This window comes from Choloepus didactylus, chromosome 8 (assembly GCF_015220235.1).
Source record: "Choloepus didactylus isolate mChoDid1 chromosome 8, mChoDid1.pri, whole genome shotgun sequence".
Classification (NCBI taxonomy): Eukaryota; Metazoa; Chordata; class Mammalia; order Pilosa; family Megalonychidae; genus Choloepus; species Choloepus didactylus.
This window is the reverse complement of record NC_051314.1, coordinates 78,324,033-78,351,128: the sequence shown is the minus strand read 5'-3', so window position 1 is coordinate 78,351,128 and position 27,096 is coordinate 78,324,033. Positions and strand designations below refer to the sequence as shown.

At 36.4% G+C, this 27,096-nt stretch overlaps 1 protein-coding gene and 1 pseudogene across 1 annotated transcript; one reads left to right on the top strand and one right to left on the bottom strand.

Moving 5' to 3' along the window:
* Nucleotides 1-276: 276 nt before the first annotated feature.
* On the bottom strand, nt 277-1,257 carry LOC119542734 (olfactory receptor 6C74-like). Its single transcript, XM_037847408.1, has one exon. The coding sequence runs from the start codon at nt 1,255-1,257 to the stop codon at nt 277-279; it is 981 nt and encodes a 326-aa protein (XP_037703336.1).
* Nucleotides 1,258-25,516: 24,259 nt separating this feature from the next.
* LOC119542680 lies at nt 25,517-26,086 on the top strand (annotated as a pseudogene).
* The last annotated feature ends 1,010 nt before the right edge of the window (nt 26,087-27,096 follow it).

Sequence of the window (27,096 nt, the reverse complement as noted above, 5' to 3'; positions counted from 1 at the left end):
GCAAATTTATTTTACTAAATTAGGAAGAATGACAAATATAGAGGTATGTTTCTTTTTGAAAAGCATAAAATGTAGATTAAGCAGACAGTTGAAATTTTGAGCAGAAAGAAGTTATCTCAATCAAAGGAATTCCAGACCAAAATAACCTATTGAAAAGAGTAGAGTTCAGGAGAATGTTACACAAAAATGGATAATAGTATTAGTCACAACTGGGTGGAGGGAATAAAAGAAGAGCAAAAATTAAGAAGATTTGGCATCATAGATTAATGTAGGTGTTCAGCTTCTTTCATTTTTTTTTTTTTTTTTTTGCTGACAATAGAATTTGCTTGAGAAGAAAGAAAACATCTTTCTTACATTGTCTCTGAAGTCTTGTTTGACTTGCTTGTTTCTCAGAGTATAAATGAAAGGGTTTAAGAGGGGGGCAAGTGAAGTATTGAGCACTGCCACATCTTTATTTAAAGCCACCCTTTCTTGTGGATTAGGCTTAATGTACATGAAGATACAGCTTCTATACGAAATGCAGAGGACAATCATGTGAGAAGAACAGGTAGAAAATGCCTTTTTCCTTTTCTGTGCAGATGGAATCTTCAAAATCGTCCTTATGATGAGTGTATAGGAGATAATCACTAGCATCAGGGTGACAAGAAGTGTCACTAAAGCTAATGTAAAAGAGAAGAGTTCTATGTGCCTGGTGTCTGTGCAAGAGAGCTGAAGGACAGGGCCATAGTCACATGCAAAATGATCAATGATGTCACCACAGAACTCCAGCTGCAGACCCATGATCAGCCCTGGAAAGACTTCCAGAAATGCAGCCACCCAAGAAGTAAAGACCAGCTTGGTGCAGACTCTGGGGCTCATGATGGTTGTATAATGCAGGGGTTTGCAGATGGCCACATAGCGGTCATAGGACATGGCTGCTAATAAGAAGAACTCTGCTGCTCCAAAAAAAATGAACAGAAATAACTGGACTGCGCAAGCATTATAGGTAATTGTTTTGTCCTTTGTTGCTAGGCTGATCAGGAATTTAGGAATACAAGTTGTTGTCATTGAAATTTCTAAAAGGGAAAAGTTCCTCAGAAAAAAGTACATGGGTGTTTTAAGATGGGAATCAAGGAGAGTAAGGGTGATGATTGTCAGGTTTCCTAACATACTGAAAATGTATGTTATAAATAGGAAAAGAAATAGCATAATTTGCCAGTTAGAACTATCTGTCAACCCCAGCAGAATGAACACTGTTGGCCTTGTATAGTTTTTCATGGCTGTATCCACACTTTTGTAAGATCTGGAAAGAAAGTGAAAAGAAAAGTCACCCCAAATCAGAAGATTTTAATGGACCATTTTGAAAGTATATTTGAAAGGCAGAGTGAGTCAATACAAAATTGCTTTAAAAATAATACACACAGACTAAACAGTGCAATAGATATGTCATTATACATCTTTCCTATTTGTTTTCAATCTACATGTTCATTTACTATATTCATGAGTCTAATTCTCTGCAGCTATCATAAAGAGAGTTTCATGCTTCTTGGACTATCTATGTATCCTAGATTTTCCAAGAGTCTCATTTTCAAATATTTCTCAGTAGTTGCCTCACAATGTTTGCATTGGGTGGATGAAAACCAGTGTTGATACAGAAAAATGTGGTATTATTTATTCCTGGTTCTCTTGGTTGCTTTTATCAAACAGCAAGCCTGGGGTTGGGGTGGGGGGGCACCTATGCAAATTCAGATGTATTTGTGCAAAAGATTTCAGTGTGAAAACAATTTGAAAACATATTTATAGGTCTCATACAGTTTGCTTCAAGCCATTATTTAACTCTATTAAATAATGCTACGTATGCTATGGTGTAAACAAATTTATTAGTAAATCCATTACTTTTCATGTTCTTAATCCATAAATGAAAATTACTTTTTAGAGCTAATGCGTATTCCAGTTTTCATTGGTACTCAGTGCAGTTAATCTATTATTTCCTTACTAGAAAAAACATTTTCAAGTGACTTCCTTATATTTTATGCTATTGATCTTCTATATTTCATTTCAAAATTTAGATAATGATATGAGCACATGGTGATGGATTCTCAATTAAGTTTAGTTTCTTGTGCTTTGTGTAGGTGTGCTAGCTTAAAGTAATATACATATTCACATCAAAGCAACAGATAAAGCTGTATAAATATTTAAAGAATTAAGCTTACGCTAAAATATTCATACATTCAATCTTTAAGAAAATAATGTTTGGTGTGTCATTTATAATTCTGCTCCACTGTTAGGCAAACATGAAAAATATTATCAAAATTTGTATTCAGGATTTATTGCCACAATTCTGTAATACTTACCTCTGTTTATGAATTTGAAATATATGGCTAAAATTTTAAGTCATTTTAAGACAAATGATGGATGTATCCATTCTTTTTATTGTTTCATTGTTTTTGATAATAAAAGACAGATACAGTAACAGGATGAATGATAAACATACTCACTTTTTTTAAAGATCAAATCATAAAAATCTGTGAAAGTAAAAGTTAAAATTTCTCCTTGGTGACCTTCATAAGAAAGGCTTGATGTTTCCTTTGCTTTATTATTATGGTTGCCTCTTTGACCTAAATTTATTTCAATTGCACATTCTTAATTTGCATGGTAACTTATGAAAATATCCTTGGTTTGGAAATTTCAAATCGTGCAGGGTTTTCTGCATCCATTTTACTTCATTCATTGCCACTGATAGTGTTATTCATTCACCAGGAATCAATATTCCTAAACTCTAAAAACAATGTCACTTGAATCCAGAAATCCTGTTTCAAACACAGTGAACTAATGTGTGTTTATCTGAAAGAATGATACTGTAAGAATCATATTTAACCCTAAGTCAAATCAATCTCACTGGGGAGAAATATGTTCTGCTAATGCTACAAAAAATAAAGAATTGATATTTTCTTTTCTAAAAACTGAGATGATATATATTTAGACAGTAATGAAATAGATCTTTGGGGAATAGCTCACAGTATGGTGCTAATTAAGCAACATTTTAAGTCATTTTCTTTTTTTTTTTTAGAAAGGGCATAGCCCAGGAGAATCAGCCTATTTATGTGCTTGCTAAGACAAAGTGAAAAATAAATAAACACTGATAAAACACAGTATCCAATAACCAAATAAAAAACAAAGTCAACAATTTGTAACAATGTATTTTCTCACTTTTTTCTATAAAAGTTATTTGTTTCAAAAATTTGGATTATATTCTATATAAAGTGATGAACCCTGCTGTTTTAGTTCCCATTATATCATAAGCATTTTCATGCTCATATATGAACATTAAAAATTTGATGATTACATTTATTCCATTTCCTAATTATTTTTGGCTTTCCTTGCAACTAGGCATTTGGATTGTTTTGTAAAATCAATGCCATCTAGTAGTTAAGATTATAAGATGTGGAGTGCACCTCCATGCACAGAATCCAAGATCTATCATTTCTCAGCTGTGTGACTTTAATCAAGGTTTTAATCTTCATCAAATTTACTTTCTTATCTTCAACAGAGAGAAACAATATTGCCTAATTTGTTTATGTGAACAGTAAATAAGTCATGCAAAATATTTATCCATCCTAGAATTTAAGAAATGTTGCAACTATTGATTCTAATTATTATATAGAGTATAAAAAGATTTAATGTTTTATAGGCAAAATAAACATTTTGTGAATGTTTTTCTGCATTTATTTTTCACATATTGAATTAAATGCAATGGCATTGCATATATATGTAAGCTTTTAGTTAATTTCATATGATTTTATGTATGTCAAATTTTAGCTCTTGTCTCTAATCTATAATAGTATTATCTTTTCGTTTTGAGGATTAAAGCATTTGAGTAAATGCAAAGAACTTTGAAGAACAACTTGTATATATTAAAGCACCAATAAAAGTTAACTCATTTTTACTGTTATTGGTAGTAGTAGTATCACTTTATAAATGCTTCTTTCTGTTACAAACTTGCTATTAATTTTACTGTAAATTGCTTGTTGAATTTCATTACCTGCTGTTGTTAATATGTATTTGAGTTCTACTACAGATGTTCTCCTTAAACTTTTTAACATGCCAAATGCAATTTTATATTTTTTAAATCGTATGTCACCCTAGAATTGTTGAGGTAATATTTACTTGGTTACTTCTAAGAATGTTTATATTTTGCTTTATTTCATTAGCAAACATTTAATCATTATGTATTTATATATTCATAAATACATATGAGTTTCCTTGACCTGTTTGACAAAAAAGATATGCTGTATTTGTTAATGGAGATGGTAATTTTTCTATTATATAAACATTTTTACAAGACAAAGACTTTGATGCTGTTGTTGTGTTATTCTTTGAAGTTTTAGCAAAATTGCCCCTAACGTCATCTAGATATGGTGATATTTTGTGGTATATTTATACCTGCATAATTACTAAGTAGACTATATTTATTCTATTTACCATCTGTTTCTTTGGAAAGGATATACTCTTGAGAAAACTTAATTTAATTTTAACTTTTAAACATACTAGTAAAATATTGATTAAAGTAATATTCTGCTATTTTAATTCTTACTTGATTTGTTTACATTTATTAAAATATTACTTTATAATTTTCCTCCTTCTTGATTAATACTAACAGGTTTTTGTCTATTGTCTTAGTCTTTGCAAAGAATTAGGCTTCATTTGTATTAAATCTCTCTGTTTTAATTATTGATATTTGATTTCAGTAATGACTTTAAGCTATGTTTGATGTGAATTTGATTCACTAATGGTACCCTAAACTTATTTTATCCTTTTGCTTTTAATAGAATATTATCACTATTCTTAATTCCCTTAATTGTTATTTTAAGTGTAATTACCATAACCGTTTTTTAAATGCAATATTATTGAGATATTTTCACATGCCATATAATCATCCAAAGTATACAATCAATTGTTCACAGTATCATCAAATAGTTGGACATTCGTCACCACAATCAATTTTTTGAACATTTTAATTACTCCAAAAAATAAGAATAAAAATAAAAGTAAAAAAGAAACCCAAACGTCTCATACTCCTTTTTTTTCTCCTATTATTCATTTACTTTTTGTCCCTCTTTTCTCTACTCATTTGTCCATATGCTGAATAAAGTGACTATGAGCCACAAGGTTTTCGCAATCACACAGTCACACCATATAAGCTAAATAGTAAAATGTTCATCTTCAAGAATCAAGAATACTAGATTGCAGTTCAGCAGTTTCAGGTATTTCCTTCTAGTTATTCTAGTACACTAAAAACTAAAAAGGGATATCTACATGATGCATAAGATAACCTTCAGAATGACCTCTGTACTCCATTTGAGATCTCTCAGACAATGAAACTTTATTTTGTTTCATTTCTCTTCCCCCTTTTGGTCAAAAAGGCTATCTCAATCCCAGACTATCCCTGGAAGTCATGTCCCATGTTGCTACAGAGATTTACACCCCTGGGAGTCATGTCCAACATAGCAGGGGAGAGCAGTGAGTTTACCTGCCAAGTGGGCTTAGAGAGAGATGGGCCACATATGAGCAACAAAACAGGTTATCTGGGGGTGACTCTTAGGCACCATTATAAGTAGGCTTAGCCTCTCCTTTGCAGTTACAAGATTTATAAGGGCAAGTCCTGAGAGTGAGAACTTCCCCTACTACAATGGTAGTCCCCAAGGCTTGCAAGAATATCAGGAATTCTCCTGGTGGGTAAGTTTAATGTTTCCACATTTTTCCCCAGGCCTTCAAGGAGGCTCTGTGAATACTCCTTACTCTCTGCCCAAATCACTCTGGGATGTATTGGGGTTTCGCGCTAACCTGTACAAACCAACAGGCTCTCACCCCCTATTTAAGTCTCCATGTAATTATGGTGTTTGAATAAACTGACCATACAAGTTAAATTATATAGTGTGCTATGGAAAGTATAGATTTTACACCAAATAAACATCTCTTTCTTTGGTCTCACACAGAAGTTGTGGTTTTAAAACACAGTCAATATCATCCTTTTCCCTTTAGTCTGGTTTACCTTAGTTCTAATCAAGTCCATATCATTCATATCTCTAATTGAAGTCTAATCTCTTTTTCAGCTTTTTTAACATTTGCTTTATGCTCTATGCTGACATTCATAGATGCTGAACTCTGGCTCTGAGTTTCAGGTGTCACACAAATACCTTAAGTTGCTGGAACCAACCAAGTTACACACAAACAGCTCAGCATCTCAGAATTTAAAGATAACCACTACAACTCATGAACAGATGTGACTGCTGTAAGAGCTTATAATTAGGATCCTTTACCATAAGGCTTCCCCTGATAATCTATGCTCTCAGATTCAATTCTCAGAGTTTGCACATTACAGTTAGTACATATCAGTCAGGCATTTTGTTTGTATTTTCAATTCTGGCTTATTTCATTCAACATACTGTCTTCAAGTTCCATTCACTTAGGTTTATACCTCACAACTTTATTTTTTCTTACTGCTGCTCTGTTTTCTATTGTATGTATACACCATAGTTCACCATTCTGTTTATCAATCGATGTACCCTTGGCCACCTCCATCCATTGCAAATTGTTAATATGGCTGCTATAAACACCAGTGTGCAATGTCCACTCATGTCCCTGATCTCAGTTATTCCAAATATATACCCAATAATGGGTTTGCAGGACCATATGCAAACCCGTAGTTAGCTTCCTGTGCAACCACCACACTGCACTCCAGGTGGGCTGCTCCATTCTACTTCCCTCCAAGAGGGAAAAGGAACATCCCTCTCTCTACATTTTCTCCAGCACTTATATCCCTCTGTTTATTTTCTTAGCAGTTTTATTCAAATGCCACACAATCCACCCTAAGTTTAATCAATGATTCCTAGTTGTTCTAGTTTGCTAATGCTGCCAGAATGCAAAATACCAGAAATGGATGGGCTTTTACAAAGGGGGTTTATTTGGTTACAAAGTTACAGTCTTACGACCATTAAGTGTCCAAGGTAAGGCATCAACAATAGGGTACCTTCACTGGAGAAAGGCCATTGGCATCTGAAAAAACCTCTGTTAGCTGGGAAGGCACATGGCTGGTGTCTGCTTGCTCCCACGTTGCATTTCAAAATGGTGTTCTCCACAGAGCATCTGCTTTCAATGGCCATCTTCCAAATGTTTCCCTATGCTACAGCTGTTCTGAAGTCCTTCTGTTTGTGAGCCCCTTTATAAGAGTCCAGTGAACTAATCAAGGCCCAGGCTGAATGGATGGGGCCACATCTCCATGGAAACATTCAATCAGAGTTCACACCCTAACCAAAGGTGTCACTCAGAGTTGGGTGAGTCTCATTACCATGGGAACAACCTAATCCCAATATCCCACTTGATTGGATTAAGAGATCATGGCTTTTTCTTGGGGGGCATAATACATCCAAACTGGCACAATCCACCCCCTGGACCCCAAAAAGAAAGATATGATCTTTCCATATACAAAATACATTCATCCCACACAATACCTCAGAAACTTAAATCCTTTCAGTAACAATAGTTAGGTACAAGATCCTATCAAAATCAGTTAAAGGCATGGTCTGTCCTAAAGCAAAATTCCCCTCTATCTGTGGACCTATGAAACTTGGAACAAGTTATCTGCTTCCAATATACAAAGGAGGGACAGTCATGGAATAAACTTACCCACTGCCAAAAGGAGAAACTGAAAGGAAAACAGGCTTAAGAGGACCAAAACAGTTCCTAAAATCCGCAGGGCAAACTTCATTAGATTTCAAAGTCTGAGAGTCATTTATAGAATGACATTTTATCCTTGGGGCTTTAGAGAGCAGGAATCCAACCCTTTCCAAGGGCCTTCTTGGCAGCCTTTTTCTCTCCAAATGCTGGTGTGGGTGCTCCAACATATCCACACATTGGGGAGACCACCTTCTTCTTGGCCTCACCCCCTCAAACATTGGGGTGCCACCTGGACTCTGCATCCCCAAGGCAAAGTCTCTCCTCTATCTGAACTATGGGGTTGTGGCCAGGCTCCCCCCATTCCCCGGGGAATGTGCTCCACCCTTTCTGGGCCTGGGGTGGCAGCACTCTTCCTGAGCATCCAGGCAGAAGGCCTGTGCTCTGTCTCTGGGGCAAACTCACCTTTTCCAAGTGAATGGGCTGCTCCACTCTCCCTGCCTGAAACCTTTTGACTCCAGACCTCAATCTCCATGGCTCTGTCTTTGAAGAAATATTTCCTTCAATTTGTCCCTTCTCCAGTCCAAACCAGCAGTGGTTCCACTTATAGAGATTTTGCAAAAATCTTGTTGGCTTGGCATGAAGCAAACCAGGGTCAAAGCCTTCCAACAACACAAGTTTCCACAAATCCTTTCTGGATAACTTCGTCTCCAATCCTGGCTTGTACTGAAATGGTGGTCACCTCATGTGGGGCTGTAGCCTCTGGGGTCTCACTTTCTGGAAGCTTGGAATTTTCCAAACTATCAGTTTCTGGTTTCTTCATACCCAAGAGTTCATTTCTCAGCTTATCTCTGTCCTGTCACATTTTACTGTAAGCTGAAGGAGAAACGATGCTACATCCCCCCACACATAGTCTAGAGATCTCCTCAGCTAAATATTCTAGCTCATCACTTTCAAATTCAGCCTTCCATCAAATACCAGGACACAATTTTGCCAAATTCTCTGCCAGTTTAAAACAAGGATGGCCTTTCTTCCAGTTGGCAATGCCACATTCATCATTTCTGCTCAAGGCCTCATCAGAGGTTTCTTTGGAGTCCATATTCTACCAATAGTCTCTTCAAAGCTGTCTAGGCCTTTTCTATCAAGCTCCTCACAATTCTTCCAGAATCATACCCTTATACATTTAAGAAGCCATTCCAACATGTTTGGTATTTGCAAACTCAGCAGCACCCCACTTCTCTGGTACCAAAATCTAATTTTATCTAAATTAATAATTTTAATGATGCCAGAATGCAAAATACCCAGAAATAGATGGGCTTTTACAAAGGGAGTTTATCTGGTTACAAAGTTACAGTATTAAGGCCATTAAGTGTCCAAGGTAAGACATCAACAATAGGGTACCTTCACTGGAGAAAGGCCATTGGCATCTGGAAAAACCTCTGTTAGCTGGGAGGGCACATGGCTGGTGTCTGCTTGCTCCCAGGTTGCATTTTAAAGTGGTGTTCTCCAGAGCATCTGCTTTCAATGGCCATCTTCAAAATGTTTCCCTATGCTGCAGCTCTTCTGAAGTCTTTCTCTTTGTGAGCCCCTTTATAAGACTCTAGTGAACTAATCAAGGCCAACACTGAATGGGTGGGGCCACACCTCCATGGAAACAATCAATCAGAGTTCACACCCTAACCAAAGGTGTCACTCAGAGTTGGGTGAGTCAGATCTCCATGGAAACAACCTAATCCTAATATCCCATGAGATTGGATTAAAAGACCATGGCTTTTTCTTGGGGGACATAATATATCCAAACAGGCACACCAGTATAATCACATAATTATGCATTCAGCACCACAATCTATATGAGGACATTTCCATCTCTTCCTCAAAGAAAGAGGAATAGGAGAAAAAAAGAACAATGAGGAATAAAAATACAAAAGATAGAGGAATAATAAAAATAAAATACAATGAAAAGGTCAGACAATACCCAACCGCTGAGAATCCTATATCACTCCCTTATGTCCCCCTCTTATTGACATTTAGCTTTGGTATATTGCTTTTGTTCCATTAATTAATTAATGGAAGCAACTTACAATATAACCATTATCTATAGACTCTAGTTTGCATTGATTGTATTTTTCCCGTATACTATCCAGTTTTCAACATCTTGCAGTGTTGACATTCATTTCTTCTCCCTCATTTAAAAACATTCTTATATTTGTGCATTTAATCACCACCATTGACCACCCTAGGTTTCTATAAGTTATACAGTCCAAGTCTTTACCTTCTATCTTTCATTCTGGATGTACACAATCAATCTTGCTGAACCATCTGTAATCCTTCAGCATCAAATCACTAACCTCTTTGTATCTCCTGATAATCCATGTTCTCAACTTTCAAATTTCCCTCATCAGTGTTAGTCCATATTAGTGAGACCATACAGTATCCAGCCTTTTGTTTCTGCCTAATGTCTACTATATACAGCTTTGTCTTTTGGATTTTATACATCTTATTTTATTTTTATTTTTCCCCTCTCTCTTTTTTTACCCTTATTGATACTCTTCATTTCTACACTCTTCTCCAAACCTCTCTCTCCTGTCTTTTCCTATCTGCCTTTAGTGCACCCTTTACAATTTCTCAAAGAGCAGGTACCTTGTTCATCTTGTTCACAAACTCTCAGTGTCCATTTGTCTGAAAATATTTTAAACTCCCCACCATTTTTGAAAAACAGTTTTGCCAGAAATAGAATTCTTGGTTGGCAGTTTTTCTCTCAGTGTCTTAAATATATCATACCATTGCCTTCTTACCTCTCTGTTTTTACTGAGAAATTCACACAGTCTTATCATGCTTTCTTTGCATGTGATGGATCAATTTTCTCTTGCTGTATTCAGAATTCTTTGTCTTTAATATTTGATAATCTGATTATTAAATATCTCGAAGTTGGTCTACTCACTCTATTCTGTTTGTGGTACATTGTGCTTCTTGGATTTGTAATTTTATTTCATTCATAACACATGGGGAATTTTGAATGATTATTTTGTCCATTATTCTTTCTGCCCCTTTTCCCTTCTCTTCTCCTTCTGGGACACACATGACACATATATTCATGTGCTTCGTGTTGTCATCCAGTTCCCTGAGACCCTGCTTATATTTTTCTATTCTTTACCCCATCTGTTCTTTGTTTATAGGATTTCAGATGTCCTGTTCTCCACTTCATGGATGCTTTCTTCTGTGTCTTCAAATCTGTTGTTGTTCATCTCCATTGTGTTTTTCATCTCTTGTATTGTGCCTTTCATTCCCATAAGTTCTGCCAATTGTTTTTTTCAAACTTTTGAATTCTTCCTTATGTTTGCACAATGTCTTCTCTATATCCTTCATCTATTTTGCCATATCTTCCTTCAACTCATTGATTTGATTTTTGAATTGATTTAGGTGATTTGTTTGATTAATAATCTGTTGTTTCAATTTCAGTATCTCACTTGAAGTGCAAGTTTGTTCCTTTAACTGGGCTGTATCTTCTCTTTTCTTAGTGTGATCTATAATTTTCTATTATCTAGGCATCTGACTTCCTTGATTACCCCAATCAATTTTTCCCAGACCAGACAAGTCCAGGTCTTAGGAGGAGGCTGTACTCAGTATCAGATTTCCCTGAGGGTGAGACTCAGCAGATTGCCAGACTTTCCTGTGAGGCTTTCTAGACTTTGTGCTTTTCCTATCCTGCCCAGAGGGTGACACTTGTTATCCCACAGTTCCCCACCAGCCTAAAGAGGTGTAGTGTATTTAATTTTCATTGGACTCTTTCAAAGCCAGAGACTGAGTGTGTGGAAGCCAAGGTTAAGCTGTTTCTGTTTTTTGTTTTTTTTTTCCCCCAGGCCCTGGGGTCTCAGTTCTCTGATGGAGGACCACCACTTGAGCTGTGCCCTGCCCCCCCCCCTTTTCTTAGTGAAGATACACCCTATAGGGAATTGTCTCCCACATGTGAGTTTTGCCTTGGACTCTGACTGTCTTAACTCCACCCTTGCCTGGCTCAGTGGTGAAAACTGAAAATCCCTGAGGCATTCTGTAATATGCTACTTCAAATGAGAAAGAGAGAGAAAAAAGAAAAAAACAAACAAACAATAAGTCCCTTTTTCAGAGCCAGGCTCCCCCCTCCAGTTCACCAGGAAGAACGACAGTTGATACCCAGTGTTTCTCTGTGCCCCTTGGGACACAGCCCTTTTCCAGTCTTCTGAGTTCAGCAGATTCCAAAAGCCTTGGTTTTTATTTATTTATGTATTTTTCCATCAGACCTGACTCCTCTCTGCTAGGATAAACCTCTGGATTTCTTTCTTCATTGCTCCAGGTTTAGTTATGCTCAAAGCATGTATTCAGTGCCCAAATTTGTTAATAAAAACTGCAATTGGAGCTTGGTCAAACTACATTCACTTGCTCCCAGCAGGGACTGCTTCTTTCTCCCACAGCAAAGTTTTGCAGCTCAGCCTGCCTTGCCAGTGGGGGAGGGATGCCAGCTCTGCAGTTTGGGAAGATTTTCTTACAGTTTAATGCTGTGTTCTCAGCCATCTCACCCATTCCTGACTGTTGTACAATGTTATATGAACATAGATGTTCCCCTATCAGTTGTTCCAGACTATTGTCTAGTTGTTCTTGGCTACTTATTAACTGCTGTAGGGGACTTCCTAAGTTCCACACCTCCCTATGCCACCATCTTGCCCTGCCTCCCACCATAACTGTTTTGATGTTTTTTTCAGCCATATTTTAATATATTTCCGTATTTATATATTTCCTTGCTTCTCTCATTAGAAGAAAACCCCCTAAGTGAAGGCACCATCTCTTTTACTGATTTCCCTGGAGTGACTTAAATGATGCCTATCCATTAGAAGGTCCTTTGGAAGGAACTCAATAAATGACCACTGTATAAATCAATATATAAATAAATAAAAACTAAAAAAGGAAAGACTGTGAGGTCCAAACTGTAGCCAAACTGAGATATGTCATTTTAATATAAAAACAATGGAATGAAAAAAGCAGATCTATTTCATTTTACCTTGAAAGGCACAGTGTCATAAAATTAGGAATGAAGGATAAAACATGAAAAAAAAATTAAAGTAGTAGCGAAAAACGTTTGTATCACCTAATAAGTTAATACTAAATTATGAGACAATAATCTTTGTGCTTACGTTTTAAGATGAGAATATTGGTATCTATGTTTTTCTAATATTTTCTTTCTTTTCTACTTTTTTTTTCTTACCAATTCACACAGCTAGAAATACTTGTATTATCAAGGCTATTCAGTATACATTATAGTTTTAATCAGATTTGAGTCTTGCATACCTGACTAAAACCAATAAATACTTTTTAAATAATCACAAGAAAATATGCACTATTCACTTTAGAGCTAAGCTGTTATTCCAACACAGCTCTTGGAGGGCTTGAGTTGGCCCTAGGAACAGAGCTAGACATGGGTTTATTAGGACTTATGAACAGGAAGAAATTCTTCCTGGTGTGGCTGGCCAAAAAATGGAAGTCAGCATTCCACAAGGGTGGGGGTGTGAAGAGACAGCTTATGAAGACTTAGGACAAGGATATCACATAGGCTATGAGAACAGAGTTTTAGCAGGGTCTCATGACATAGTGGTCTGCAGATTTGTTATCAATAGAGATCAGGGGAGGGGAGTTTCAATACTTTGTTTATAATACCATCTGTATGTACTTTCTTTCTTGAGGAGTTCTGATGACCTTCAACTTCTGTCCCAGTCATACAGGTTGCTACATGCTGTAGGGTCTCATTCCTCATTAGGGAGGGGGAGCCTTGAACCTGGGTCCCTACAGCTGCATTATAATACTTACATTTCATTTTATTTCCCAATATTAGAACAGTTTAAATCTAAGTAGAATGTGGAAATTCATTTTTTCTTACATATAGAAAGGGAAAGACAGAGAGAGAGAGAGATACAGAGAGAGAGTTTAATGAATATTTGGAAGTTACATTCTTTGTTGTTCACTTATTATTATTACCCATCCTCCCCACTCCTTTATTTTTCTTTATCCATTGAAAATACAATTAAGAGTGAAATTCTTGGATTATAATATATAAATATGTTTAATATCTATAGATATGTCAAATTTGTTTCACAATGTTTTTATAACAATTTACAATTCAATCAGCACTATGTGAGATTTCGTTTTGTTTCATGTTCATTCCATTATCTGGTTATTGTCACAACTTTAAAATACTAACCATTCTTGTGAGGAAATAAAATGAATGATTAATTACTAAAAGAATACACTATTTAAAAATCTTGTGTAAAAATAATGTCCATATTATCCTGATTTAAGTAAGGTAATTTCTTTTTCTAACATGGTGATTAGGATCCTGATATAGTTTTATTATATCTATCCTTTACCTATAATTGCTAAGAGAAGTCATTGTTCAGTAAAATTTAGCTCCATTTGAGTTGTGGCATAAAAGCACATAATCCAAGAAGATGAGCAAACTCTGAATAGGGTAAACCCTAAGAAATCCATGCCAAGACACATTAAATTTTGAAAACTAAAGACAAACAAAAAATTCTGGAAGTTGCCATTTTCTGTAAGGTAACATCATTTTGAATGACTGCAGATTTCTCGTGTGAACCATGGAGAGCAGAATAAATTGCACTACATTTTCAAGTGCTGAAATACAAAAACTGTCAACCATGGATTCTTTATTTGGCAAAACTATCCTTCATGAAACAAGGGGAACTGAAGACATGTCATAAAAAAGAAAAAGAATCTGTATCAGTCATACTCTTAATGATTGACTAACTAAAGTCTTCAAACACAAAGGAAATGATAAATGAAACAATCTTTGAGCATCAAGGGAGTAAAAGAACAACAAAACGTACAGAAATATGGGGACATATAATGGAGTATTATTATTCTCATGTGATTTACAATTTATCTTTGATGAATGAAACAAAAATTATAAATAAATTTTATACTGAAGAAAATAACTTTAGAAGTGGAAAAGATACATAGGTTTAAATGAAAGTGAGGTTTTTGCACTCCATTCAAAGTGATAAAAGGTTGATACCAACAGATGGTTATAAGTCATATATGCATGTTGTAATATCCAGAGAAAACACAATAACTATACTGAAATAGTAAAAAAAACTATACAAAAATCCAGAAAGAATCCTGAAAAATATTGAAATAACCCATTGTGCTCAGAAAAGAGAGAGGAACAAAGAGGAAACAAATGGAAATATATAATAATTAGATGGCAGATTTAATTGCCAATACATCAATAATTGCCTAAAATATAAATGCTATAAATATACAAATCAAAAGAGAGAGTTTAGTCTAGTGGTTAATAGAGTAATTTGAAAATGCACAGATATCCAGAGGAAAAGGTAAAGGCATATGAGGCACTGAGAATACAGCTGTGCTTTAATTTGCATCTTAAGTTTCTAACTGTAACAGACGCCACACTTCTAACCAACATCCACTAGCTCTGCAAAAACCTCCATTCATAGTATAATAGTAATACACCTTGTACTATAAAACATGTCAAATATCTACTCCATAACTCACTGTGTTATATTCTGATTTTTTTTTCATAAGAAAATAGGCATATCTGTAATTCACATTCAGAGTCCTGTTCCTGAAGACTAAAATGGTATGAAGTATTATTGCCTGTCAACTTGCTTCTCAAACAACTTTTTTAAAAACAGCATAATTTATTCTTTAAAGCAATTATATGGACATGGAGAGTATAGTTAATTTCATATAAGGTTGGTTGAATATGATACAAAGAGAATGCAGGTATTTTCCAGAACAATATGATAGGTATCAGCATTAAAGCATAAGCTTCTAACTTAAGAAATCAGTGAGAAAAAAAGTGATAGAAATTTAAGCTTTTCAGATGTTTTAAAATTCCTATAAAACTTTTTGTCCCAACATCATTTAACTACGGTACCCCAAAGATACTGAATACATTGCCTGGTGTCAAGGGGGGGAAACCTTCTCTTTTATATAATAAAATAATCTTCTGATCCATCTGGATCCAAGTCCTATTAGTTTGAAGGCAGATTCCTACTGAAAGGCTAAACATTGTAATGGAGAGCATCATCCTCATCTATTGGTTCATACTCTTGTTCAATCTCAGTTAGGAATCCACTTCCAAGGCCCGGTCCAGAGCCAGTCAGATCCAGACTAGTCCTCAAGAAGAAGCAACACATCATGCATGTTTGGGAACCTCATCACTGAGAAAGGGTCAGTGCTCAGATGGAGGATCCTGTTAGACTCATCAGGATGCAGGTTGAACATTGGTCCCTTCTCCTCAACTCAGTTTGCAGAATTACTGTCCAGGCTGCAGCGCATGCCCTGGTACCTGGCTCTCTGCATGGGATAACCTTGAACTGAAGATTCCCAAATCAGGGTGAAGGAGAGAGCCAGGACAAGCCTAATGCACTGGAGGATCCTCTGTATCGTGACCAGCCCAGCACACTCTGGCCCCAGCCACTGCACCACAACCCCACAATTAGGAAATGTAGTAGGGTGCTTGCTGTCTCTTTTAGAAAATGCTCCCAAACCTCAAAACCTGCTCAGAGCACATGTCACAATTTCCTCTCTCTGGCTCCTGTCCTTATCCCTGCTCCTGCTGCCAAGCACCGGAGGTGAAGTGGGGTCAGCTTGCTCTGGATCCGGTCATACCAGTGGGAGAGGTCAGTTTTTTAACACCTAGCAGAAGCATAGGGGGAAAGCTGAAGAGTCTTTTACGTACAATAGGACCACCTTCAGGTCAGCTGACTGTCCAGTCCAATTGAGGGGCTCAAGAGATTGCGTCTCAAGTTCTTCCCAAGCCCAAAAGCCCAGAAGTGCAGTCAGCCTGGGAAAGGTGCTCATCCTCAAGGGCAAAACACTGTATTTTTAAAACAAGAGAAGTGACTATTCTATTTACCACCAAACAGATTGGGAAAAGGGCTTGTAATTGTGAGGGATACCTATTTTTCCATTTGTTCTTAAATGCATCTTTTATGGTTCTTTGTGCAGAACAAGAGAACTTTAAAGGTATTTGAAGTCATGTAATAGACTGACAACTACTTTTGTTTTTACCTACAGACCTACCAGAATTCAGAGCTTAGCGTGCCAAATAAGACATCAATTACAGAATTTATTCATCTAGAACTAATGGATGACACAGAATTACAAATCGTGATATTCTTCTTTGTGTTGTTCACATACTTATTGAGTGTATGTGGAAACAATTATCATCACATTAATAATGGCAAATATTATATTGAAGACTTTCATGTATTTCTTTCTCAGGAATTTCTCTGTCTTAGAAATTTCATTCACAACTGCCTGTATTCCTAGATTTCTGAACAGCATAGCTACAGGAGACAAAGTCATTTCCTATAATGCTTGCATGACTCAAGTTTTGTTTTTTTTTTAATCCTTCTGGGAGCAACAGAGATTTTTCTTCTGGCTGTTATATCCTATGATCACTACTTGGCTATCTGCAAACTTCTGCATTACACAAGTATAATGAGCAATAAAGTCTGCCACAGGCTTGTAATCTGTTCCTGGTTGGCTGGATTCCTCATTATCTTTCCCCTGGTGATCATGGGACTCCACCAGGATTTCTGCGACTCCAACATTATTGACCACTTCACTTCTGATTCTTCTTTGTTGCTGATCTCCTGCACAGACACAGCGTTCCTGGAGCTCATGGCATTTTTCTTAGTGGTATTCACACTCACAGTAACTTTGACCTTGATGATTTTCTCCTATGCACTCATCCTGAGAACAATTCTGAAGATTCCCTCTGCCCAGCAACAGAAAAATGACCTCTTCCAGTTGTTCATCTCATATGATTGTGGTTTCCATTTTGTATGGGAGCTGCCTTTTAATGTATGTCAAAACTTCAGCAAAAGAAAGGGCTGCTTTGAGCAAAGGTGTAGCAATACTTAATACTTCTGTTGCTCCCCGGCTGAACCCCTTCATTGACACCTTAAGGAACCAGCAGGTGAAACAAGCCCTTAAGGACTCAATCAAAAGGGTGTCATTACAAAGGAAGACAAATTATTATTAAATCCATACCTCAAGCCACAAATGAACCACAAATAAGCCCAAACCATTGTTCTAGGTCATATATATACCCAAGGAAGCAAAGCACATAAAAGTTACTATCATGATAGAGTTAACTTTAAAGTGTAAGCATGATTAATAAGTAAATTACCTAATCCTTAGTAAGAGCTATGAATGAAAGGAAATACACTAAGGAAAAGAGATGGGGCAGGCTTCAAATTAAAAGGCTTTTTGTAGACTTCACAGTTATTTTAAGATGTTTTTTATTGTATATTTTCTACAGTCAAATTTATTTCCTTGTATAATCATTTATCTTTTCTCTAATTTTCTCATGTCCATAGATTTATGTATTTTGCATGTACCAAGCATAGGAAGACTGTGAGATGTGACTGTAAAAAGAAAGAAAAAAGAAAGAAAGAGAATCTTGCTCTTTGCTTTAAGAGAATACGTAGCTAGATTTAGGAAGTATATTCAAGCCCTATTTGAAAATTAGTTAACCAAAAGAAAAATGCACAGCAACTCACAATTAAACAATGGAATGGGTCCTAATTTTGAGACCTAGAAACAGTACTTCATGATTTTTATTTATTGGAAAGGGCTCTGTTTCTACCTTACTCTTATTCCCTATTCTACTGATTGGATATTCAGAATCTGTATGTGAAAAATAGCTGAGAAACAATGCTCTTCTGTTGTGAAGATAGGATATTTTAAGCTTTCTAAATTTTTGTTCCATCAACTCTATTCTATCAGAAACATTTATCTACATCCTTTCAGATTATGCACCCCTCAATAAACAAGAAGTAGTAGAGGAGTAGATGTTGGGAAGTGTGATCTACTCAAGGAAACCTATAAACAGGTTTAGTAAGAACCGATGAAATACAGTATTTCAAAATTTCATTGTTTAATAGGGAGTTATGAGATGATAAAATTCAGTTGATGTCACATATAATTGATGCAGGGTTTATACATATTCATTAACATGAGTATAAGAATCAAAGATCATAACTTTATCAGCCCCCAAATAAATAAGAGGAGTCCAAGGACAAATAATACACAACTTTGCTGTATGCAAATAATCACTCTAAGTAACTCATGTTAATAATTTGTAAGAATGAAAATACTGAATTTGAAATCCAGAGCATTGAAAATAATATATATGGAAATTAATTAAAAATAATCATTAAGGCTTATGCAACAGATAATTACTAAAAAATTCCCAATTCTTATACTGCAAGTAATTGTGAAACTAAAGCATAAGAAGTATAAGTATAAATACTCCAAATTATGATAAAACCCAGTAAAATTGTATAATTATTGTATAGCAAGGTAGAAATGATGCTATGTACAAATAGGTAACAGAATATCTGAAAATTCATAGGAAAATGTATGAATTAGCATATGTTCCTGAAGCAGCAAAAGATATTAATACATATTTTAAATATAGAAAGACTTAATAAAAATACAAAGTTCTAAAATGGTGTCTCCAAAACATTCTCATAATTTATGAATATCCTATTATAAGCTTTAAATGTATAAACATTCATTTATAGTATATATTTATGTAAATAGTTGCATACATAAATGGAAAATACTATAGTTATTAATGTATAAACTACCCATATGATACATGTATGAACCTCTATAAAATCCTACTACTATGAATAAATGCAGTAAAGAAAAGCATAATAGTATGAGAACACAAAGATACTAATTATAATGGCATTCTGTGATACAATGCACAATGTTATCCTTTAAATAGGTAAGATGAGAAAGCTAATTATGGGATCTCAAAATATGTTACTATTTGAAAATGAATATTCAAGGCAAAACAGAAAGAACCCTTTGTTCATATTTGAAGTGAATTATGCCAAAGCCTTAAAGAAAACATACACTAAATTAAACTTAAAGTCATACTCAAAGTTAAACGGTAGCATTAGTTACATTAATGACAACAAAATAATGTCACCTACCATCACTACTATTTGTTAATTGCTCCAGAGACTTTTTGCAAATTGCAGAACCTGAAATACCAGAAATATTATTCATAAATATACAAAATATGTACACAAATATTCTGTTTTGATTATATGAACATTTTATATAGGTTAAATGATTATTATTTAAATATTTGGTAGAATTCACCAGTGAAGCTGTCTGAACCTTGATTTCTCAATGTCTTTGTTATTATATGTCTAATTCAATTTATTTATGTATTATACCTCTATTCAGTCTGTGTATTTCTCCTTGCATTAGTTTCAATAAGTTGTGTCTTTCTAGGAACTTTTCCATTCAATCTAATTTATCTAACACGTTGGCATACCGTTTTTCATAGCATTTTGTTACAATTCTTTTTATTTCTGTAAGCTCTGTAATTGTATTTCCTCTTTCTTTCCTGCTTTATTTTAATTTTTTCTGCTGTGTTCTTGGTTAGCCTAGCTAAAGCTTTGTCAGTTTAGTTGACATTGTCAAAGAACCAAATCAGGTTTTCTTGATTTTCCCTGTTTTTTATTCTATCCTCTATATCATTATTTTCTGCTCTAATCAATTATTTTCTTCCATCTACGTGCTTTTTCTTAGACCCACTGGTTATTTGGAAGTGCATTATTTGATTTTCACATATTTGTACATTCCCCAAATTTCTTTCTGTCATTAATTCCTAATTTAATACTATTGTGACTAGAGAACGTACTTTCTATGATTTTGATCCTTGTAAATTAATTGATACTTATTTTATGGCTTAATGTTTTGTTTATTCTGGTGGATGTTCCATGTGACTTGAGAAAGAATGTATATTCCACTATTGATGGGTATAGTGTTCTGTTGATGACTATAAGGGATGTAGTGTTATTCTTCTTGTTCTTGTAGCGTCACGAGCTGATCCAAGTAAATTCAGGCTCTTTGCACAGGTAATTTTGAGGCTGGTCTTGTGGTTTTTTTATGTTCTTAGGAGTTATCATCTTAGCTGTATTCTACATTCTCTGACAAACTAGCTGGACTACAGTCTAGCTTGTTGCTCTCATGAAGTTACCAGTCTCCTCTAAATTGCTTTTCAACAAAATTTCCATTGTTTTCAAGAGTTTCCTGAGGCTTGAACTTTCCCACACTCTGATTCAAATAAAATCAGTTCCATTGGGGGAAAAATTCAGAGCTCTCTGCTCTAACCTGCCTTCCCATGCTGACATTAGCATTTATTTCTTATAGTTTCTATCACTCTGCTGAAATTACCCACCGGATCTTGCATGTTGTCTACCTTTGTGATTATAGCCTTTAATATATTATGCATGATAACTTTAAATCACCTCTCTGATAAGTCTAAGTCTGTACCTCATCTGAATCTTATTCTCATGACTGTTTTTCTCTTCAGATTGTGTTTTTCTTCCTATTTTAATTGCCACATAATGTTCAGATGAAAGCCAGATATGTTTTCAGGACAGTGCCTATGAAGGTACATAATTTTATGCTTAGAGATGAGTACATCTTTCCTTCCCTTTAGTGTGACTATTTTTGTTAAACTAGTTAGCAGTTAAAAGTGTTTTGAAATTTTTTGTTACTATGATATTCATCAGTAACTCACAGACATCAAATTAATGTAGTGGTGATACCTTGTATTTAGAGTGTTGACTAATTTGAGTTTTTCTTTTAGTTTTCTGCTCCCTAGATAGAATGTGTCTCTTCCACCTCTCCCATCTATTATTCTTCCTTACTGCTCTCAGAGTGTTGGTGGGAAGGAGGAGGGGAGAATTCTTTGATGTTTTGGTTAAGCCTCAATTTCAGACATTCATAGTGAATGTTAATCTTGGGGGTGTGGCTTCACAACTGCAACTGCCCCTCTCTTACATCTAGTGCTTGGCTTAGAATATATTCCATTCCATCCCATGGAATATACTTTTTTCCCATCTGAGTTCCACAGTTTAAATGTATTTCTACCAATGTTCTCAGGCTACAAGTTTTGTTGGCCTTCTCCCTGAAAGCTGTTTCTTTTGTTTCATATAGGAGATACAGGAGATCTGGGAAGAATCTGGGCAGTAGCTACTCTTTTGCTCTTCCTGACAGTACCACATAAGAAGCTTAACTCAGAATCCTTCCCTATCTTCCTTATGAGCTGCTGATGGAGTTCCCTGGGGGAAAGCCTAGAAGTAGGCGTGAAATCCCTTGTGTATATGGGCCCTGGGGCTTCGCATTCTTACACTAGCTCACACTTGACATTTAGCAAAGCTTTGAAATTTTCTAGCAATATTGTTTATTGATATATGTTTTCTTTGGTATTGTCAGCTCCAGAAAAACAAATGCTCAATTCTTATTTCTGTTTGCAGGCACCTGTGTCCTCCAGATTTCAGTTTAGCTGATTGCCCTTTGTCCTCAGTTCTTAGATGATTCCAAGAAAATCATGACTTTGCAGTGTATCCAGGATTTTTTTTCTTCTTAATGTTATTATGAGATTAAAGCTCTTTCCCTCTCTCTGTATCACTAAGCAGAAATTAAAAGTTGGGTATTTTAATTGCAAACACCTTATATGTGGATTTATGTGGAGAAAATTGCCTCTTTACAATGTGAGTATTAATGTGTTAACATTAAGCCATCCTATTTGTTCAGGCTTACTTATATATACTTTAAGAGTGCATTATTTTTTTTTTCTTATATAACATTTGCATAAATAGTATTTCATTTACCTGTAGGTAAATTTTTTTTTGTTGTTATGATGTCTTACTAACTGGTTGTTCTTAGATGATATTGGTTTGATCATGTTCATTGAGAAAATGGAATGATTAATGACTACATTAACCATCTTGATCTGCTAAAACTCCCACACTATCCAGGATACAGCCAAGTTGACTGGGAATCTGTTGGAACCAACTGAGAGGCAAGCAGCTGCCATTCTAGCTTAATATAAGGGTTATCCTTTGTGTTGCCAAGTGAGCCCAGAACACTTCTGCAGCTGCAGCAACCATAAGGCCTAAGCAACTGGTTTTAGCTTGCCAGACAAAAGGAAAAAGTCTGCTAATGAATATCCTGCTTCTGTAGTGTCTGAACTAGCCAAGTCCAAGGGCATTCCACTCTGGTGCGGTATCTGAAGGACACTCCAACATAGATTAAGGAAGATCTGCCCTAGACCACCCCCTAACAATGCCCTACCCCTTCCCAAGGCAGCCCATATAAGCCACTCTATAAGTCCTAACCCCTCAGTAGGTGCTGTTTCTTAGCTCTGCTCCACATGCATGTGTGCTTTTGCTCAATAAAACCTATATTAGTATTTTAGCAGCAAAATCTTCTGTTGTGATTTTTTTCTTTCATTTTAGAAAGTAGAATTTCAGTTCCTAGTCCTCAGCTCCTTCAAGTTTAATACTATCTGTTAATTGATGCCATTATCATTAATATTCCCATGCTTTTTCATATCATATAATTATGATATTCTCAGAGCATAAATGAAAGGGTTTAAGAGGGGGGCAAATTCTGGGATAGTAAGCCCAAGACGGGAAGCTGAGATTCTTTCAGGTTGCCTCCTGGTTGATTGGCACCAACACACAGGCATTCCAGCATTGCCATAGAGGTTACTTTGCTCTTGCCAGAAGAGTGCCAGGAGTGCAGGCTGCTTCCACCTCATATTGTGGAAGAGTGGGGAGGGGGCCATCAAGCATGCAAGGAGATTCTCTCATGGTTTTTGGAGCCATGTTTTCCTGATTTGGTCCTTGCCCAGTTGCTGCAGCCCTGTAACTGTTTTTTGCTGTTTTAAGGAAGGGTATCCTCTTTAAGATTCCTCTTATACATTTGTTATGCTGGGGATTGAAACAATGAGCCACTCTCAGAATAGGTCCCCATGATCTCAAGCAGCTGATTAAATCAGTGATATCAATCAGACCATTCAAGTCTGGATTTTTTAGGATTAGGTTTTTATATCAAGCAAGCTGAACCAAGGTGTGGTGCTGTGGATCCCGCTGCTGCCCTCCCTGAGTCTGGGAGTTGGGAGATGGGAGCTGATGCAGGGAGGGTGAAATTCACTGGCATTTACCAAAGTATACTAGTGTATTCCTCCAGCTCTTTCTTCTATGCTGCACTATATTCCACCAGACTGCAGAATTTCAAAATAGTTGATTCAGACAGTTCCTGCCAGTTCAATAGTTGTTTTTGAGGAGGGATTGATTCGTGGAGACTCCTACTCACTCAACTTCCCACAATCCTCTTTCACTGGAATTTGTGTTTTGTTTTTTTTTTTAAATTGTTATATACTTCTGATAAGTATATAATTATATTCTAAGTACAGGGATGCTGATCAACTAAATCTAAACCTGAACTGTGTTGAATTGAAGCTGGATTGAATTCAGCTAGAATCAACCTAACTCTCATTCATTCCTATGTCCAATGTGTAGCTCTCCAAAGATTCTAACTAATACACTGTGATGTGGGAGGTTGGATTTATGTTTTCCTAGTACTGAGATTCTGTAAGCATTTCTGTAGTTTTTTTCAGAAATGAAGAGATTAGCTCTTCAGATACCTGCTCAATTCAACTTCGAAATTTGACAAATATCTTGAGGAAGCAACCAACTCCAGATTTGAGAAACTTTTTCAACTCTAATTTTATTACTTAACTTTTATGCAACTGTTAAAATCTCAGCTGGTTTCTCTCTCCTCCCAAGTCCCTCTGCCATGGATGCAGTTTGACTTGCAGATACAGAAGTGTCTTCAGGCTTTGGAAATCATTAGTTCCAAGGCAACGCTTCCTTGACAGATTTTAGTTAGTTGCAGTTTGTGTTCTCAGTGGAGGAGTTTTTTGTTTCATAAATACTGGCAGTTAGATCTGCCTGAATCTTTAGCCTTTGATCTCACCCAGCTTTAGAATTCGGCTATGGTCTTTAACAATAAAACTGACCATTTGTTTAAATCCATATTTTTAGATTTTGTATTCCAGCCATTCTGGATAGCTAGTACTTTTCTCGATTTCTCTGACTCACAGAAGCAACCTTCTACTGGGGCAAAGCTCAAATTCTCATCTTTGTCTAGAGGTGAGATACAGCAAATGATCCCAGTGAAAATACCTGTCCTGAAAGATTCTCTTCTTTTTGTAATTTTGATCACGCTAGTCTTCATTGCTTCTGCAGTAATCTGTTATCTTTAAATATAAGATTTATCCTTGATTCATATTGGTTTTCTCCCAAACTTCTTTACCTGCTTCCTAGAGCAACTGCAGGATCCCCAAGAGAAACAGGGGCAGCAGCTTTGCAAATGTCTTCATCAATTCCACAGTTGTGTATGACTTGATTTATTCTTTTAAATTTTTCTTATTCCATATCAATCATAGCAGTTTTGCTTCTCTAGTCAAACTGTAACATACATGACATACTTTCTCTTGTTTTCAAAACCCATGCAAAGAGAACATATTAATAAAAAAAAGTAAAACAGTTTTCTTGTTAGTGAAGTATTTAAATTTTCACATGTTTTCTAAAATACATGTAATCTCCTCCAAAAAAAACTGCTTACCTAGAGATATATAGTTAATCAATTACAAGTATTCTTCTTTATAGCAGATTTCTTTAGCTTTTATTGGTACCAATTTAAGTTGGTTTTTCATCAACTGTACTTTTCTTAATAGAGTAAATATAGTGTGGGTTGGGGTTGGTGCAGGGCTCTTTCTTGGCGTCACGGGTTTTTGCTTTGCTTTGTGCCTGCAAGTTTTTGCTTTGCTCCGCGGTCCTCCTCCCGGACTGGAGCCGGGAGGCTCGGAGGCGGCTGCGCGGCCCCCAGCAAGGAGAGAGCACGCCGGCGTGAGCGGCAGGTGTGAAGGCTGCGGGGACGCGGATTCGCCACAGAGATGCCGGAGTTCCTGGAAGACCCCTTGGTGCCGACAAAAGAGAAGTTGAATTATGAGTTGATCGCCAACAATTTGACGCTCCCGGCCGGGGAGCCGCGCAAAGAGCTGGACGTGCCCCTCCACCTGCAGCACTTCACGGCGCACAACCGGCGAGCGCTCGCCGCCGGCGCCAACAGCAAGGGACCCCGGACTTCCCCAGCGACGAAGAGCGCGAGCCCACCCGGTCCTCGGCTCCGCGGCGGCTGCTGCCCACAGAAGCCGCGCCGCGGATGACAGGAAAGCCACAGAGAAAACTGATAAACCCAGACTAAAAAGATAAAGATGATCTAGATGTAGCAGAACTCACTAATGAAGACCTTCTGGATGAACCTGTGGAATATGAAGTGAATCCTGGTCCTACTGTAGGAACAACCAGGAAGCTTGTATGAGAAAAAGCTCCTAAAACTGAGGGAACAAGGAGCAGAATTAAGATTATCGACACTTCTGCTAACAGTTTCTTCTTCAGCAGAAAATAGAAGGCAGGATGGGAGTAAGGACTCTGACAGACACAGTGACAAGGAAGAAAACTAATAAAGTAGAGCTCAAGCTTTGAGAAGAGAGCACCACTAAAGGGCAGCTCAGACTCCAGTAGTACTTAGGCAAAGAAGATTTGAACGCAATCAGAGCTATTCTTAAGCTGGAATAACTGGACTGAAATGGACAAGTGTATCTTCAAAAGGCAAACCTCTGCAGGTGTTAATTAGAGACTCTTCAGAGGGCCAAGAAGAATTCCAAGGAAAAGGGTGGAAACTTCAGAACATTTTCATATAGATGATGCAGTAATTTCAGAGCATACTCCCATAGCTGAAACTATAATGGCTTCAAACGGTGAAACTTTGATTGTCAATAGGGTGACTGGACCTTTCAGGCATGCAGCTCCTATTCTACCAATCACTGAATTCTCAGACATATCCAGAAGAACACCAAAGAAACCATTAATGAGAGCTGAAGTGGGAGAAAAAAGCAGAGGAAAGAAGAGTAGAAATGGGATATTCTTAAGGAAATGTTTCCCTGTGAAGAATCTACACCAACAGGAATTATTGCTAACTGTTGTAGACTAATCAAAGGGGCCGCAGGCCGGCTGTTAGAACTCAGTGATTTCAGGACAGAAGAATCTTTTTCACCTAACTGTGTTCTTAAGTATGTTTCCTTGGCAGATGTCAAGACAGAAAAGACAAAAAAAAGGGGATATACTATTCCCATGTGGATAAAAATTTTGCTGTTTTTTTTTGTTGTGGCAGTTTTTCTGCTTTTGGTCTATCAGGCTATGAAAACCAGCCAAGGAAATCCTTCTCTAATTTTCTTCCTGATAAATGTGCAAAATCTGACTGACTGCTTATCCTTTGGTACACTCTACTTTGTCTCCTATTTTTAATAACTGTATAAAAAAACATTTGTGTACACTTGTTGACTCAAGGACTAAAAATAATGTGACTTCTCTTCAATAAATGGAATATTCCATTGAAAAGAAAACAAGGCATTTAAATGGACTTCATTTAAATAACCTATTTTAGCTCTGGAACTTTTTTGTAGGCTTTATT